This window comes from Schistocerca cancellata, chromosome 7, assembly GCF_023864275.1.
Source record: "Schistocerca cancellata isolate TAMUIC-IGC-003103 chromosome 7, iqSchCanc2.1, whole genome shotgun sequence".
Taxonomy (NCBI): domain Eukaryota; kingdom Metazoa; phylum Arthropoda; class Insecta; order Orthoptera; family Acrididae; genus Schistocerca; species Schistocerca cancellata.
In genome coordinates, this window is record NC_064632.1 from 261,454,731 (window position 1) to 261,472,378 (window position 17,648).

A 17,648-nucleotide genomic window follows, 5' to 3' on the forward strand; every position below is an offset into this window, starting at 1 on the left:
AAGAACACATTGACACCGGTGTGTCAGACCCACCATACTTGCTCCGGACACTGCGAGAGGGCTGTACAAGCAATGATCACACGCACGGCACAGCGGACACACCAGGAACCGCGGTGTTGGCCGTCGAATGGCGCTAGCTGCGCAGCATTTGTGCACCGCCGCCGTCAGTGTCAGCCAGTTTGCCGTGGCATACGGAGCTCCATTGCAGTCTTTAACACTGGTAGCATGCCGCGACAGTGTGGACGTGAACCGTATGTGCAGTAGACGGACTTTGAGCGAGGGCGTATAGTGGGCATGCGGGAGGTCGGGTGGACGTATCGCCGAATTGCTCAACACGTGGGGCGTGAGGTCTCCACAGTACATTGATGTTGTCGCCAGTGGTCGGCGGAAGGTGCACGTGCACGTCGACCTGGGACCGGACCGCAATGACGCACGGATGCACGCCAAGACCGTAGGATCCTACGCAGTGCCGTAGGGGACCGCACCGCCACTTCCCAGCAAATTAGGGACACTGTTGCTCCTGGGGTATCGGCGAGGACCATTCGCAACCGTCTCCATGAAGCTGGGCTACGGTCCCGCACACCGTTAGGCCGTCTTCCGCTCACGCCCCAACATCGTGCAGCCCGCCTCCAGTGGTGTCGCGACAGGCGTGAATGGAGGGACGAATGGAGACGTGTCGTCTTCACCGATGAGAGTCGCTTCTGCCTTGGTGCCAATGATGGTCGTATGCGTGTTTGGCGCCGTGCAGGTGAGCGCCACAATCAGGACTGCACACGACCGAGGCACACAGGGCCAACACCCGGCATCGTGGTGTGGGGAGCGATCTCCTACACTGGCCGTACACCACTGGTGATCGTCGAGGGGACACTGAATAGTGCACGGTACATCCAAACCGTCATCGAACCCATCGTTCCACCATTCCTAGACCGGCAAGGGAACTTGCTGTTCCAACAGGACAATGCACGTCCGCATGTATCCCGTGCCACCCAACGTGCTCTAGAAGGTGTAAGTCAACTACCCTGGCCAGCAAGATCTCCGGATCTGTCCCCCATTGAGCATGTTTGGGACTGGATGAAGCGTCGTCTCACGCGGTCTGCACGTCCAGCACGAACGCTGGTCCAACTGAGGCGCCAGGTGGAAATGGCATGGCAAGCCGTTCCACAGGACTACATCCAGCATCTCTACGATCGTCTCCATGGGAGAATAGCAGCCTGCATTGCTGCGAAAGGTGGATATACACTGTACTAGTGCCGACATTGTGCATGCTCTGTTGCCTGTGTCTATGTGCCTGTGGTTCTGTCAGTGTGATCATGTGATGTATCTGACCCCAGGAATGTGTCAATAAAGTTTACCCTTCCTGGGACAATGAATTCACAGTGTTCTTATTTCAATTTCCAGGAGTGTATAATAGTCAGACAGAGATTTAGGAATTAGGTTTTAAATTGCAAGAGATTTCCAGGGGCAGATGTAGACTCTGATCACAATCTATTGGTTATGAACTGTAGATTAAAACTGAAAAAATTGCAAAAAGGTGAGAATTTAAGGAGATGGGACCTGGATGAACTGAAGGAACCAGAGGTTACAGGGAGTTTCAGAGAGAGCTTTAGGGGATGATTGACAAGATCGGTGGAAAGAAATACAGTAGAAGAAGAATGAGTAACTTCGAGAGATGAAATAGTGAGGGCAGTAGAGGCTCAAATAGGTAAAAAGAAGAGGGTTAGTAGAAATCCTTGGGTAACAGAAGAGATATTGAATTTAATTGATGATAGGAGAAAATATAAAACTGCAGTAACTGAAGGAATACAAACGTCCCAAAAACGAGATCAATAGCAAGTGCAAAATGGCTAATCAGGGTTGGCTAGAGGAGAAATGTAAGGATGTAGAGACGTATATCTGTCTACAGGAAAATTAAAGAGATCTTTGGAGAAGACAGAACCACTTGTATGAATATCAAGAGTTCAGATGGAAAAACAGTTCTAAGCAAAGAAGGGAAAGCAGAAAGGTGGAAGGAGTATATAGAGGGTCTATACAAGGCCGATGTACTTGAGGGCAATATTATGGAAATAGAAGAGGACGTAGATGAAGATGAAATGGGAGACATGATACTGCATGAAGAATTTGACAGAGTACTGAAAGACCTAATTTCGAAACAAAGCCCTGGGAGTAGACAACATTCCATTAGAACTACTGGTAGGCTTGGGAGAGCCAACACTGACACGACTCTACCATCTGGTGAGCAAGATGTATTAGACAGGTGAAATACCGTCAAACTTCAAGAAGAATATAATAATTCCAATCCCAAATAAAGCAGGTGTTGACAGGTGTGAAAACTGCTGAACTATCAGTTTCATAAGTCAGAGCTGCAAAATACTAACACTAATTATTTACAGATGAATGGAAAAACTGGTAGAAGCCAACTTCGGGTAAGATCAGTTTGGAGTCTGTAGAAATATTGGAACACGTGAGGCAATACTGACCCGATGCATTGTCGTAGAAGGTAGATTAAGGAAAGGCAAACCTACGTTTGTAGCATTTGTAGACTCAGAAGGAGAAGACAGAGTTTGACTGTTGACTGGAATACTCTTTTCCAAATTCTGAAGGTGCTAGGGGTAAAATACAGGGAGCAAAAGACCATTTACAATTTGTACAGAAACCAGATGGCAGTTACAAGGGTCGAGGGGTATGAAAGGGTAGCAGTGGATGGGAAGGGAGTGAGACAGGGTTGTAGCCTATCCCCAATGTTATTCAAACTGTATATTGAGCAAGCAGTAAAGGAAACAAAAGAAAAATTTGCAATAGGAATTAAAATCCATGGAGAAGAAATAAAAACTTTGAGGTTTGCCAGTAACATTGTAATTTTGTCGGAGACAGCAAAGGACCTGGAAAAGCAGTTGAACGGAATGGACAGTATCTTGAAATGAGGATATAGGATGAACATCAACAAAGGCAAAATTAAGATAATAGACTGTAGTCAAATTAAATCAGGTGATGCTGAGGGAATTAGATTAGGAAATGAGACACTTAAAGTAGTTTGCTATTTCGGGAGGAAAAGTAACTGATCGTTGAAGAAGGGAGGATATAAAATGTAGACTGGCAATGGCAAGGAAAGCGTTTCTGAAGAAGAGAAATTTGTTAACATCGAGTATAGATTTAAATGTCAGGATGTCGTTTCTGAAAGTATTTGTATGGAGTGTAGCCATGTGTGGAAGTGAAACATGGACGACAAATAGTTTGGACAAGAAGAGAATAGAAGGTGTTGAAATGTGGTGTTACAGAAGAATGCTCAAGATTAGATGTGTAGATCATGTAACTAATGAGGAGGTACTAAACAGAATTGGGGAGTAGAGGAATTTATGGCACTACTTGAATAGAAGAAGGGACTGGTTGGTAGGACACATTCTGAGACATCAAGGGATCACTAATTTAGTATTGGAGGGCAGCGTGGAGGGCCAAAATTGTAGAGGGAGACCAAGAGATGGATACAGTAAGTGGATTCAGATGGATGTAGGTTGCAGTAGTTACTTGGAGATGACGAAGCTTGCACAGGATAGAGTAACAGGGAGAGCTGCATCAAACCAGTCTCTGGACTGAAGATAACAACAACATAACTGGTGGCTGGTAAGGGGAAGGGAAGGCGAGAGGGGAGATGGATTTTTAATTTCCCATTAACACAACTAGGCTATTTCTGCCATACTGGATTTTTCGCATTTAATACTGTCCTATGGTTGGCTGGAGATAAGAAATGGGTGGTAGGAAGGGGTCTATGGCTTCCCACTGATAAGGGTGATGACTTCACTGATGATGCCTCTGATGACATCACTGATGATGTCACTGATAAGGTGTAGTTGGTCTATAATGATTCCAGCTAGTACAGGGTCTTTTTGGTCCTGAATCGGAACTGACAACCTGCTTGTAACAACTGATGTGATATACAAAATAGTTTGTTACCCACAATTGAGTATTGTAATTTGCAGCCTTCACTGTCTGCATAATAGCTTATTCCTAAATACAATTCCCATGGTACTAGTGAAACTAAAGCAATACAGCAAACAAAAGACTTGTAACTCATGCCTTGGGAAAGGATAAAATACGGTTGGAGTAGGAGAAGAGAAGAGTATTCATGTGACATTGTCATCTCAGTGGGAGTGTTAGTGTTGCGGCAGAGGGGAATTTTGCAGTGTGTTAGTGGGTGGGACAGATAATGGAACAATTGTATCATCAGGCCCTTCCCTACGTTCAGCTCACAGAAGCTCTAAGAACATTACAAGTCGTAATTATACTATCACTATCACTGAGCTATCCAGCCATGTTAACAGGCTGTGGAAAACTAAAAGTCTATTACACATGCTTCAGAATAATTGGAAATACACAGTGCACATTTAATACAGCAGACCAAATTACTGAGCACCTTCTTTTACCCTGCAATAATTTATTGAAAGGAGAACAATGACCCTTCCATAAATCAGACTTAGTTCATAAATTCACAGCAGCTTTTTACGACTTTTGTAATTGTATGAGATTTTCATTTATATGACAGTACGTTTGTGTCAACTGTAAGTTCACACAAAACCTGCAAAGACTGGATATATGTCCGAGGGGAAGTGCTCAATAGGAGGGACAGTAAAGACATTTTTATTCAGAGACGATAATAACATTGAAGTTACCATGATTCATGATGGTCTCCTAAACACTACAAACAGTGGAACATGGTTATGTGATCACCACAGATGGCAATACATGTTCTGCAACGTTTTCACATACTGACTACAAGATTGGTAAGGTGTTTCTTTTCTCCATCAGCATGGCTGACAAATTGCTGGATGGTGGTTGGGGCTTGTGGACATGCTCCAATACATCTTCCTGGTGCATCCTACACATGCTCCATGGGATTAAAGTTGGGGAATGGCAGGCCAGTCCATTCGCTGAATAACCTCTCGTTCCAATAGCTCCTCTACGTGCACTGTTCTGTATTGCATATAGTGCACCATCATCCATAGAAGTTAAGTCAAGGCCAAATTTACCTCTTACAATACACACATGGGGAAGGGGTACATGTCGCAACAACATTGACCAGCGAGCGTATCATGTTCTGAGATCTGAAGGTCAGTGTATCAAAGGAAAATGATGCCCACCCAAACCATAACACATGGACCATCGTATAAGGGTACATCCAGCATTGCTGAGAATGATCATTTGGTGGTCCACGTAATATGGTGCAAGTAAGCATCATATTGCTTGGATGTACCGACCTCCAAATCTTTGAACATGGTACACTGGCTGGTCAATGTTATTGTGACACTGTACTCCTTCCCCATGTGCATCATTTCAGTGGTGCATTTGCTCCTGACTTCATTTTTGTGAATGACAATGCGTGACCAGATTCAACAGACAGTTGCAGGAGCTCATGGAGCGAGAGGATATTTGGTGAATGAACTAGGCTGCCCATTCTCCTGACTACATTCCTCCCAAGCAAGTGTGGGGTGCTTTGAGGAGATGCACTGCAGGATGTCCACATGTATCAATGACCAGCCAGCAGCTGGTAACCACGCTGGTAGAGGAGTGGAACGCGCTAGCACAAGAACTCTCTACCAGTTCTTGTGGTCTGCATGGGAGCACGTTGTAAAGGATGCAGTGCCATTTGCGGTCATCACACATGATATAAAGAAGCATGTCCCATCAGTCGTAATGTCCAGGGGACCAAAATCATGGTGACTTCAGTGTAATTATTGTCTTTGAATAAAAGGTCATTTATGCTCGTTTCATTGCGTATTTCTTTCAGTTACATTCTGTACCACACTGTAGCAGTTCTTTCTATGCATGGTGCAAGTTACATCGAGTTCTGGTACTTGGCAGCAGTGACTTTCATCCTTAGTATTCGCACACCAATGTAGTTGGTGGGTCTCAAATTGTAGACACTAAAAACTCGACATGTACTAGGTACAAAACGTCCAAATTAGAAAAGGAAGGGTTGAGACTAAATGAAATGTGCATGCAGCTAGGGTCTCACGTTGGGTTGACCAGTCGCCTGGTGCAAGTCTTTTCAGTTGATGCCACTTCTCACTGTGGCGACTTGCATGTCGATGAAGATGAAATTGTGATGAGCACAACACAACAGCCAGTCACTGAGTGGAGAAAGTCTATAACCTAGATGTGAATCGAGCCCGGGAGCCTCAAATGGGACTCTGCTGTGCTGAACACTCAGCTACAGCGATGGGCAGGGTTAAGATAAAGCAGAGGTAGAGACAGATACTCACTCCACAGACGCCAATGAACAGGCGGGCGACAAAGAGCCAGCCGACACCAGCATCAGCCGCGAGCGGGCAGAGGATGGTGAGGACAGCACCAGCCAGCGACGTGACGCCCACCACGAGCCGTGGGCCCAGCAGTTCGGCCAACATCCCACCAGGGATGTGCGCCACCACCGAGCCGTAGAAGTAGGCTGACAGCACGTGGCCCTGTGCCGTCTGCGACCAGCTGTACCGTGGCCCATACTGCAACACAGTGTGGGCGAAACACTGCTACATGCCATGCTTTCAATTTGCCTCATAGATATAAAAATACCTCTGCCTGACAAAAAAAGATGAAGTACTCAGATCACATTCTCGAATGTCTATGTAACTTTGCACACATGCAGACCATCACTGGGTAGTTTCTGTCCTGTGTGATAGGTACAGTGTCTAGCACACTGGAAATTGCTGTCCATGTTTAATGCTTTTATCACACTTTGTACGGTATATAAGACACTGAACAGTGTCAGCTGTTGAGCGGTCATTATGAAGGATATAGAGATGCCATGCAATCATGTGAGATGGCAAATTTACAATCAGGCCTTAATGTGGGTCTTTATTTGGCCAGCTGGTCGAATTGTGTAATATGGAGGTATGTGGGACATTCTGATGTGACAGTGGCCTGATACTGGATTCCATGGGAACGTGAAAGCAGGCATACTCATCATTAAGATTCTGCTCGACAAATGTTTGACCAACACAAGGAGGGTTCCCGTATTGTGCACCAATCACATTGTAACTGCACATCTGTGCCTGCCTTCTGAGAACAAGTAATGAACTCGCTGAAACATTCTGCGGTCATCCTGCTCCATTCGCCAGAGGCAAGCAGCCGCCATCTCATTTATAGGGTGCCTTGACACCACAATGGCTTTGCTGTTATGGGACAATATAGCTGTTAAGTACAGTATCACGAATCACCTTTTACGGCTCACCTCTTGGTAGTTGTATCAAAGGAGCTACTAACATTTCGAGATTGGATCTTTTGAACAAATTAGGTTTGGAAATGCACAATTATACTCATCAGATTCAGCCCTCCTTACCCAGTACGCACCTGCAAGAACTACTGTCGAAATATGGTTCCATATTCACTGGGCAGGCAACTTGTATTATTAATTAAGAGGCGCACATTACATTGAGGCCTTCGATAGTCCTCAAATTCTGTAAAGTACGGAATGTACCTTTTGCTTTATTAGATAAGCTGAGGGTGGTATCCAGTGGTTACTGGATGACGAGATCCTTACACCAGTTGCTAACAGTTTGTGGATAGCCCCAATTGTTTTGGTGGAAGAAAAAACAAGACCTACCTTACGGATTTATGGAGACTTTACAGCCATGTGAATGCCAGACAATAATTGACAAATATCCTGATATAGAGGTAGAGGAGATGATGTATAGTCTGTCAGGTAGTACAGTCTTCATGAAGATCGACCTCTGGGACACTTACCTACACCTACTCTTCGATGATGATTCTAGACGCATCCTATTGATAAACATGTCTTTTGGGCTGTTTCAGTAAAATCGCCAGCTATTTAGCGTATCCAGTTCACTATTTTTCTATAGCTCATGGAATGACTGATAAAGGAGGTTCCTGCACCTCAAAATGCCATGGATCTCTCCACAAATTTTGTAGCCCTCTTCTGAGTCTTGGAGACACACAATGTAAAATGGAACAATGGCAAGTATGCCATTTTGTCCAACAATTGGAATACTTTGGTTACATCTTTAGTATTTCATAGATCTACCCCACACCACAGCATATGGAAGCTATCCGAAAGTTACCAGGGCCACAGGATGCTAAACCATTAAAATCAGTCCTCAGGCCACTTAATTATTGTTGCATGTTCATCCCTTATGCTGCAGCTATAGCATGGAATCTCTTCACGATTTGCAGAACAAGGGCATTTGGTGGAACTGGTTCGACACTTGTTAAAAGACTTCCCAAGACCTTAAGTGTGCTCCTCTCCTACCAACGTGTCTGATAGCGTATGAGCCAAACAAATCGCTTATTGTGGAAGCAGAAACGTCGAATTAGGGCTCAGGGCAAGTGTTTCCCGCAAGGTACATGGAGTAGAGCGCCCTACTTCTTTCGCATCCAAAACCCTGGTGCCAGCACAGCGAAATTGTCACACAGTATATGTCTGCAAATGTGTTTTTGCAGAGGTATAGATAAACACAAAGACAGTACACTCGCCAACTGCTGCCAGCGAAATCAAGCAGCCCCAGCGCAAAAATATTTACCACGCCCTCATGAAATTCACCTGTGATGCAGACTTAATGTACACTTTGTGAACCCATCCATTGGGCACACTGACTTGTATTAGTGGATACTTGTAGTAAATTCCCTTATATTTCTTGCGTGCAGTCATCTACAATGGCCAAACCTATTCAAGCATTGACTATAAATTTTGCCATTGATGGCCTTCTGGAAACGATAGTTGCTGACAGTGAACCATAGTTTACATATACAAAATTCCAACACTTTTGTGAGTCCAAGAGTATTCATCACGAGAAAACAGTCCCATTTCACCGAGCTTCCAATGGGATGGTGGGATACTTGATAATAATTTTCAAGTCTCAGATAGCAAAGCTGCAGCAAGAGTGCAACATCGATAATGCGCTCACTCTGATCCTGGCATCAAATCGTTGAGTTCCACGAGATGAAGCGAGTTCAGCAGAAAGATTACTGGCCACACATAGTGCACCAAGCTCTCTATAACGAAACCAGTGGCCCATGACAACTCTCTCTAGCGGCTGCATCATTGTCACTGTCGCTGCGTGGGATTAACCGAGCGGTCTCAGGCGCTGCAGTCATGGACTGTGCGGCTGGTCCCGGTGGAGGTTCGAGTCCTCCCTAGGGCATGGGTGTGTGTGTGTCTGTCCTTAGGATAATTTAGGTTAAGTAGTGTGTAAGCTTAGGGACTGATGACCTTAGCAGTTAAGTCCCATAAGATTTCACACACACATACACACACACACACACACACACACACACACACACACACACACATTGTCACTGTCGACTTCGCAATGGGGTGTGGGTGACAGACTTTATGCAGTGCAAGTACCGATAGGCCCTGGCGTGGATCATCCAGCTCCTGGACAGAGCCATGGTCGACGTTCAGCTGGAAGACCAGGTATGGTCCAACAACAGAATAATATGCTGCACCTCTGCATGGCCCAGGGTCTTCTGCCAGCCATTCCATAAATCTGTCTGTTGCAAATAGCTCACCCCCAGTTTCCGAGTTCGTCCATCCATGCCTGCAATAGCAACGTCTTCCACAGTAGGAAGCTGCATGCCAGCCTAACACCAATATCAACGACAGTGTTGCTGCCGAATTGGACGCCCCCATCCCAATTGATATTGGCAGCAAGGGTTTGGGGACATCGCCCCCTATGCTTGCCGTCGACTTACCTGGACTTCAGGATGTCGAGATGGTTCACCATCTTTTCTTCTAGGGTGGGCGGGGTAGGGGAGGGGCACTGTTTTGTCACACCCAGTCCATTAACATAGCATGCAAGTCTAGCAAAAAAAATGGTTCAAATGGCTCTGAGCACTATGGGACTCAACATCTTAGGTCATAAGTCCCCTAGAACTTAGAACTACTTAAACCTAACTAACCTAAGGACATCACACACACCCAAGCCCGAGGCAGGATTCGAACCTGCAAGTCTAGCAGACCCGCAGGGAAAGTACCTTTGGGAATCACACACAAACATTTCTGGGTTTCAACAGCACCATGTTGTTTTCATGAGTGTCTCCAGTAGCTGCCACAACGATAAGTGTTGCTCAGTTTTCCTACAGGCGGTGGCTGTATCATCACTAGGAGGCATGTCGGACACAGCACTACTATGCTCCACTGTGTCACGTGCCAGCAAGTAGGCCATGCCATATCCATACACCCGAGTAGTATTTAGGCAGCTGCACGGCCCTGGCAAACCAGTCCAGCCACTGCACCAGCCTGGAATCACGCCTTTGAGACCACAACGAGCACCCAGCCGTCAGCAACCAGATTCAGCCTCAGCAACATTGTCGCCCATGGACTCTGGCACCAGGACTTAGTATCTGCCGGTTTATTGGCTTTAGTGATCGTGATTGCAGGCAACCATCCTCTAGTGGCCCACTAGATATAGAATTATACTATCCACAGTTAACACTGAATGTGAATCGCACCAGATAGCAGTTGAAGATTTGACATTTTGTCACAAATTCAAGATATAATTATTTAGAGTTCGGATTCAATCAGGAAGATCTTTCTGTTCTATTATGAGACAATTAGCGCCATCCGTGCATTTTATGTGCCTCAGTACGTTTATGTTTGTTAATATAATTGATTTTTTTTGTTTGTTTTGTTTTTGTCCACCTGGGAGTTTTGTCTTCCTTGTGGAGCCCACATAAGGTCGGAACAGAGAGGACGACTGCAGTGCGAGTTTATTATTAATTGTCATGTGGAGAGCCATATCGAGGGACGATGCGTTCTTCAAGGTGGGACGGGATCTCAGTAACTTCACACGATGAAATACCTGCACATTTCAAAGTCCTCGAAGATTACTTGTTGCCATTTCTTATGAATTTTCATGATGAGTATGTTGTGGACACACCCATCTTCAAAAATAAGGATAGCCACATTCACTGTGATGCATACACGTTTTCCTGCTTCGATGAAAACTTAAAAATCGGCCGGAACTAGCCACTAACGATGAAAGATCTATAAGTAACGGCAACAACAAAAAAATGGCTCTGAGCACTATGGGACTTAACATCTATGGTCATCAGTCCCCTAGAACTTAGAACTACTTAAACCTAACTAACCTAAGGACATCACACAACACCCAGTCATCACGAGGCAGATAAAATCCCTGACCCCGCCGGCAATCGAACCCGGGAACCCGGGCGCGGGAAGCGAGAACGATACCGCGCGGCTAACGGCAACAGAAAAAGGCTGAGCAGATAATCTAAGAATAGATGGATGTATCTCAAAGGTGTGACATGATCTCAGTCACTGCTTACCAGACACAGAAAATGCAGATAAAATACCTTCTGCGTGAACCAAAAGCGTTCGTCGTTTAATATCCGTTGTTGACTTGATTCTGAAACTATATTTAATAAGTAATCGATGTAATAGTGTATTTATTTCTGACTTTATATAACTGATTGAAATTTTAATGAAAATATTGTAAATTGTGAAGTTTGGAAGCAGGCCGATGTGGCCGAGCGGTTCTAGGCGCTACAGTCTGGAACCGCGCGACCGCTACGGTCGCAGGTTCGACGCCTGCCTCGGGCATGGATGTATGTGATGTCCTTAGGTTAGTTAGCTTTAAGTAGTTCTAAGTTCTAGGGGACTGATGACCTCAGATTTCAAGTCCCATAGTGCTCAAAGCCATTTGAATCATTTGAAGTTTGTAAGGTAGGAGACGAGGTACTGGCAAAATTGAAACTGTGAGGATAGGTCGTGAGTCGTGCTTGTGCAGCTCAGGTGGAGAGCACTTGCCCGCGAAAGGCAAAAGATTCCGAGTTCGAGTCTCGGTCCGGCACACAGTTTTAATCTGCCGCAGCACACTCCGCTGCAGAGTGAAAATCTCATATTATAAATTGTTGGATCACAGCTAAGGGAACTTTATTTAAATGTATCAATGTTGTTGTTCTGGTCTTCAGTCCTGAGACTGGTTTGATGCAGCTCTCCTTGCTACTCTATCCTGTGCAAGCTTCTTCATCTCCCAGTACCTTCTGCAACCTACATCCTTCTGAATCTGCTTAGTGTATTCATCTCTTGGTCTCCCTCTACGATTTTTACCCTCCACGCTGCCCTCCAGTACTAAATTGGTGATCCCTTGATGCCTCAGAACATGTCCTACCAACCGACCCCTTCTTCTAGTCAAGTTGTGCCACAAACTCCTCGTCTCCCAAATTCTATTCAATACCTCCTCATTAGTTATGTGATCTACCCATCTAATCTTGAGCTTCCTTAAGTAGCACCACATTTCGAAAGCTTCTATTCTCTTCTTGTCTAAACTGTTTATCGTCCATGTTTCACTTCCATACATGACTAGACTCCATACAAATACTTTCAGAAACGATTTCCTGACACTTAAATCTAAACTCGGTGTTAACAAATTTCTCTTCTTCAAAAATACTTACCTTGCCATTGCCAGTCTACATTTTATATCCTGTCTACTTTGACCATCATCAGTTATTTTGCTCCCAAATAGCAAAACTCATTTACTACTTTAAGTGTCTCATTTCCTAATCTAATTCCCGCAGTATCATCCGATTTAATTCGGCTACAGCCCATTATCCTCGTTTTGCTTTTGTTGATGTTCATCTTATATCCTCCTTTCAAGACACAGTCCATTCCGTTCAACTGCTCTTCCAAGTCCTTTGCTGTCTCTGACAGAATTACAATGTCATCGGCGAACCTTAAAGTTTTTATTTCTTCTCCATGGATTTTAATACCTACTCCGATTTCTTCTTTTGTTTCTTTTACTGTTTGCTCAATATACAGGTTGAACAACATCGGGGAGAGGCTACAATCCTGTCTCACTCCCTTCCCAACCACTGCTTCCCGTTCATGCCCCTCGACTCTTATAACTGCCATCTGCTTTCTGTACAAATTGAAAATAGCCTTTCGCTCCCTGTATTTTACCCCTGCCACCTTCACAATTTGAAAGAGAGTATTCCAGTCAACTTTGTAAAAAGCTTTCTCTAAATCTACAAATTCAAGAAACGGTGGTTTGCCTTTCCTTAATCTATTTTATAAGGTAAGTCGTAGGGTCAGTATTGCCTCACGTGTTCCAACATTTCTACGGAATCCAAATTGATCTTCCCAGAGGTCGGCTTCTACCAATTTTTTCATTCGTCTGTAAAGATTTCGTGTTAGTATTTTGCAGCCATGACTTATTAAACTGATAGTTCGGTAATTTTGACATCTGTCAACACCTGCTTTCTTTGGGATTGCAATTATTATATTCTTGTTGAAGTCTGAGGGAATTTCGCCTATCTCATACATCTTGCTCACCAGATGGTAGAGTTTTGTCAGGACTGGCTCTCCCAAGGCTGTCAGTAGTTCTAATGGAATGTTGTCTACTCCGGGGGCCTTGTTTCGACTCAGGTCTTTCAGTGCTCTGTCAAACTCTTCACGCAGTTTCATATCTCCCATTTAATCTTCACCTACATCCTCTTCCATTTCCATAATATTGTCGTCAAGTACATCGCCCTTGTATAGACCCTCTATATACTCCTTCCACCTTTCTGCTTTCCCTTCTTTGCTTAGAACTGGGTTTCCATCAAAGGTCTTGATATTCATGGAAGTGGTTCTCCTTTCTCCAAAGACCTCTTTAATTTTCCTGTAGGCAGTATCTATCTTACCCCAAGTGAGATAAGCCTCTACATCCTTACATTTGTCCTCTAGCCATGCCTGCTTAGCCATTTTGCACTTCCTATCGATCTCATTTTTGAGACGTTTGTATTCCTTTTTGCCTGCTTCATTTACTGCATTTTTATATTTTCTCCTTTCATCAATTAAATTCAATATTTCTTCTGTTACCCAAGGATTTCTACTAGCCCTCGTCGTTTTACCTACTTAATCCTCTGCTGCCTTCACTACTTCATCCCTCAAAGCTACCCATTCCTCTTCTACTGTATTTCTTTCCCGCCATTCCTGTCAATTGTTCCCTTATGCTCTCCCTGAAACTGTACAACCTCTGGTTTAGTCAGTTTATCCAGGTCCCATCTCCTTAAATTCCTACCTTTTTGCAGTTTCTTCAGTTTTAATCTACAGTTCATAACCAACAGATTGTGGTCAGAGAACACATCTGCCCCTGTAAATGTCTTACAATTTAAAACCTGGTTCCTTAACCTCTGTCTTACCATTATATAATCTATCTGATACCTTTTAGTATATTATTTCATCATAGCCTTACTCACTGTAAAATCTCATTACGCACATGCGATCACAGTTATATCGCAATCCAGTAGGCCGATTAGTAAAGGGAAGGTTACACGGTTGGCAGGGTATTCGCTGAAAGGACGACTACCAAATGCTAAACGCAACAATCACATGTAGGAAGTATGCAAGAATAGGCTCTTCGCTGCCTGTTTTTACGAGTAAACTACCACCTCGCTTGTCGAGGTTACACGACAGCTCGGGTGAAGCACATTCTTCACCTCACTCGCCTACTTACGTCTGGCAGGGGGGCCTCCGAGTAGGCTGTGGTCAGGTTGTCCGCGGAGGCCGGCAGCAGGAAGATGTCGCGGGGCTCCACTGGCTCCTCGGTCTTGGAGGGGTACACCATGGCGAGCAGCACCAGGCTCAGGTTGACCCGCAGCATGTAGGTGCACCACGTGCCGAGGAAGCACTGGATGGCGACGATCAGCCGCGCCGGCACCGCCTCTGCACACACACACAGTGCGACGCAACAGGGCGAAATCAAATCAAGCGTACGAAAAGTTCCAGCCACGTAACCCAAATGTGCTAGAATGTCTTTCATACCAAATTCTGAAGGTGGCAGGTGTAAAATACAGGGAGCGAAAGGCTATTTTCAATTTGTACAGAAAGCAGATGGCAGTTATAAGAGTCGAGGGGCATGAACGGGAAGCAGTGGTTGGGAAGGGAGTGAGACAGGATTGTAGCCTCTCCCCGATGTTGTTCAACCTGTATATTGAGCAAACAGTAAAAGAAACAAAAGAAGAAATCGGAGTAGGTATTAAAATCCATGGAGAAGAAATAAAAACTTTAAGGTTCGCCGATGACATTGTAATTCTGTCAGAGACAGCAAAGGACTTGGAAGAGCAGTTGAACGGAATGGACTGTGTCTTGAAAGGAGGATATAAGATGAACATCAACAAAGGCAAAATGAGGATAATAGAATGTAGTCAAATTAAATCAGCTGATGCTGACGGAATTAGATTTGGAAATGAGATACTGTAACCTCCCCACAAAAATTAATAAAATAAATATTATGGATAGTGATTCTATTTTTAATGTAACCTCACAGAACAAAATTGATTAAATAATAATATGATTCTAATTTTAGTGTAACCTCAGAACAAAATTGGTTCCCATTTAATGTAAGCTCGAAACAGAAAAATACCTAAACCTCGTAATAAAAATAATTTTCAATAACCTGGTAAAATTTGGACGACAGCAGTGCTGCGTCATGGCCCTGTAAGATCATTCTGAATAAAAAAACAAAAATTCTCACCTCGATAAAGTCGGCAACTATCTGCTCTTACAATAGCTTTTTCCAGCACAGCTCTGTGCAATGCTGGCCTATACATTTGTTATTTATGAAAGGAAGTAAATGATTTTTCTTTTGCAACAAACGGAAGGATCATGCATTAAAAAAATATTAAATTCTTTAAATTGAAATGAATGCTTGTTAGAAATTAGACAAAGATTATTATTAGCACATTTTAAAGGATATACAGGGCTATTACAAATGATTGAAGCGATTTCATAAATTCACTGTAGCTCCATTCATTGACATATGGTCACGACACACTACAGATACGTAGAAAAACTCATAAAGTTTTGTTCGGCTGAAGACGCACTTCAGGTTTATGCCGTCAGAGCGCTCGAGAGCGCAGTGAGACAAAATGGTGACAGGAGCCGAGAAAGCGTATGTCGTGCTTGAAATGCACTCACATCAGTCAGTCATAACAGTGCAACGACACTTCAGGACGAAGTTCAACAGAGATCCACCAACTGCTAACTCCATTCGGCGATGGCATGCGCAGTTTAAAGCTTCTGGATGCCTCTGTAAGGGGAAATCAACGGGTCGGCCTGCAGTGAGCGAAGAAACGGTTGAACGCGTGCGGGCAAGTTTCACGCGGGAGACCGACAGCGCCGACTTCATCTTTCAACAGGATGGTGCTCCACCACACTTCCATCATGATGTTCGGCATTTCTTAAACAGGAGATTGGAAAACCGATGGATCGGTCGTGGTGGAGATCATGATCAGCAATTCATGTCATGGCCTCCACGCTCTCCCGACTTAACCCCATGCGATTTCTTTCTGTGGGGTTACGTGAAAGATTCAGTGTTTAAACCTCCTCTACCAAGAAACGTGCCAGAACTGCGAGCTCGCATCAACGATGCTTTCGAACTCATTGATGGGGACATGCTGCGCCGAGTGTGGGAGGAACTTGATTATCGGCTTAATGTCTGCCGAATCACTAAAGGGGCACATATCGAACATTTGTGAATGCCTAAAAAAACTTTTTGAGTTTTTGTACGTGTGTGCAAAGCATTTTGAAAATATCTCAAATAATAAAGTTATTGTAGAGCTGTGAAATCGCTTCAATCATTTGTAATAACCCTGTACATGTGAGTTTACATAATATTACTAGATATGCGCAAGGCTGCTTTTTTTTACCTTATACAATAATACTCAGGCTCCGGCATCGCTGCACCGCGACCGGCCCAGCCAACTTGATACACCAAACAAGACTGACAAGCGCACACAGGCGACTCCTCGCTAGCAACAACTTACTGCTACTGCTACACAGTTCGTACTGCAGTCAACACTGCTCTTTGGTCTCATATTCTCTTATAGCTTACATATCTCAGGCAGCGCATACCTCTTACATAACCCTCCACTGGCGGGGAGGGGGGGGGGGGGAATATGGCAGCGATGGTGAGTCAATTGGACTTGCCATGAGCAACAAATTTTTCTAAAATATACTTAATTAACTAAGTTGACACTCACAGAGTATATACATATATATAAGTACAAAACATAAAATGAAATAGAGTGCACATGCACTGAGTACTGAACATATCAAGAAGTCGCAAAATATATACGCAATTTTTCTTAATTAACTAAGTTTACAGTCACATAGTATATACATATATATAAGTGCATAACATGAAATGAAATATAGTGCACATGCACTAAGTACAGAACATATCAAGCAATGACAAAATGTATAGGCAATGAGTACACAACATATTAACAAATGACATAAAGGGCGTACACACTGTAGTACAGAACATATCAAGCAATGACAAAATGTATACGCAATGAGTACAAAACATATTAACAAATGACATAAAGTGCATACGCACTGTAGTATTTTTGTTACCATTTTACTAGAACTAGGATAGGAAAGGGAAGGATTGCATCATGGTTGTAGCACATTAGGTTGCACGTAGCTGCACTGAAAGTCCATATCTTTCTACAGAAGCACAACACCAAGTGAGACAATCTGAAGTTCTCCTCCCTGAAGTATTAATCAGTGTAGCCAAAACACTGAAATGTCGTATTAATATTCCATGTTATCATTTTGGTAGTACATTAGGTACACCAAACAGTGGAACCACAGTAACATCTCCATTGTTCAAGGTGGTGGACACCATGATGTG

General features: G+C 44.0%; 1 protein-coding gene across 1 annotated transcript in view; it reads right to left on the minus strand.

The window, feature by feature from the left end:
- Nucleotides 1-17,648, minus strand: part of LOC126092490 (putative inorganic phosphate cotransporter) — a 398,407-nt gene that overhangs the window by 150,313 nt on the left and 230,446 nt on the right. Inside the window, exons 4-5 of the mRNA XM_049908107.1 lie at nucleotides 14,466-14,674; nucleotides 6,255-6,491 (exon numbers count right to left, since the gene is read on the minus strand). Of these exons, the coding sequence (XP_049764064.1) occupies nucleotides 6,255-6,491; nucleotides 14,466-14,674 (446 nt within the window). The remainder of the gene's footprint in view (nucleotides 1-6,254; nucleotides 6,492-14,465; nucleotides 14,675-17,648) is intronic.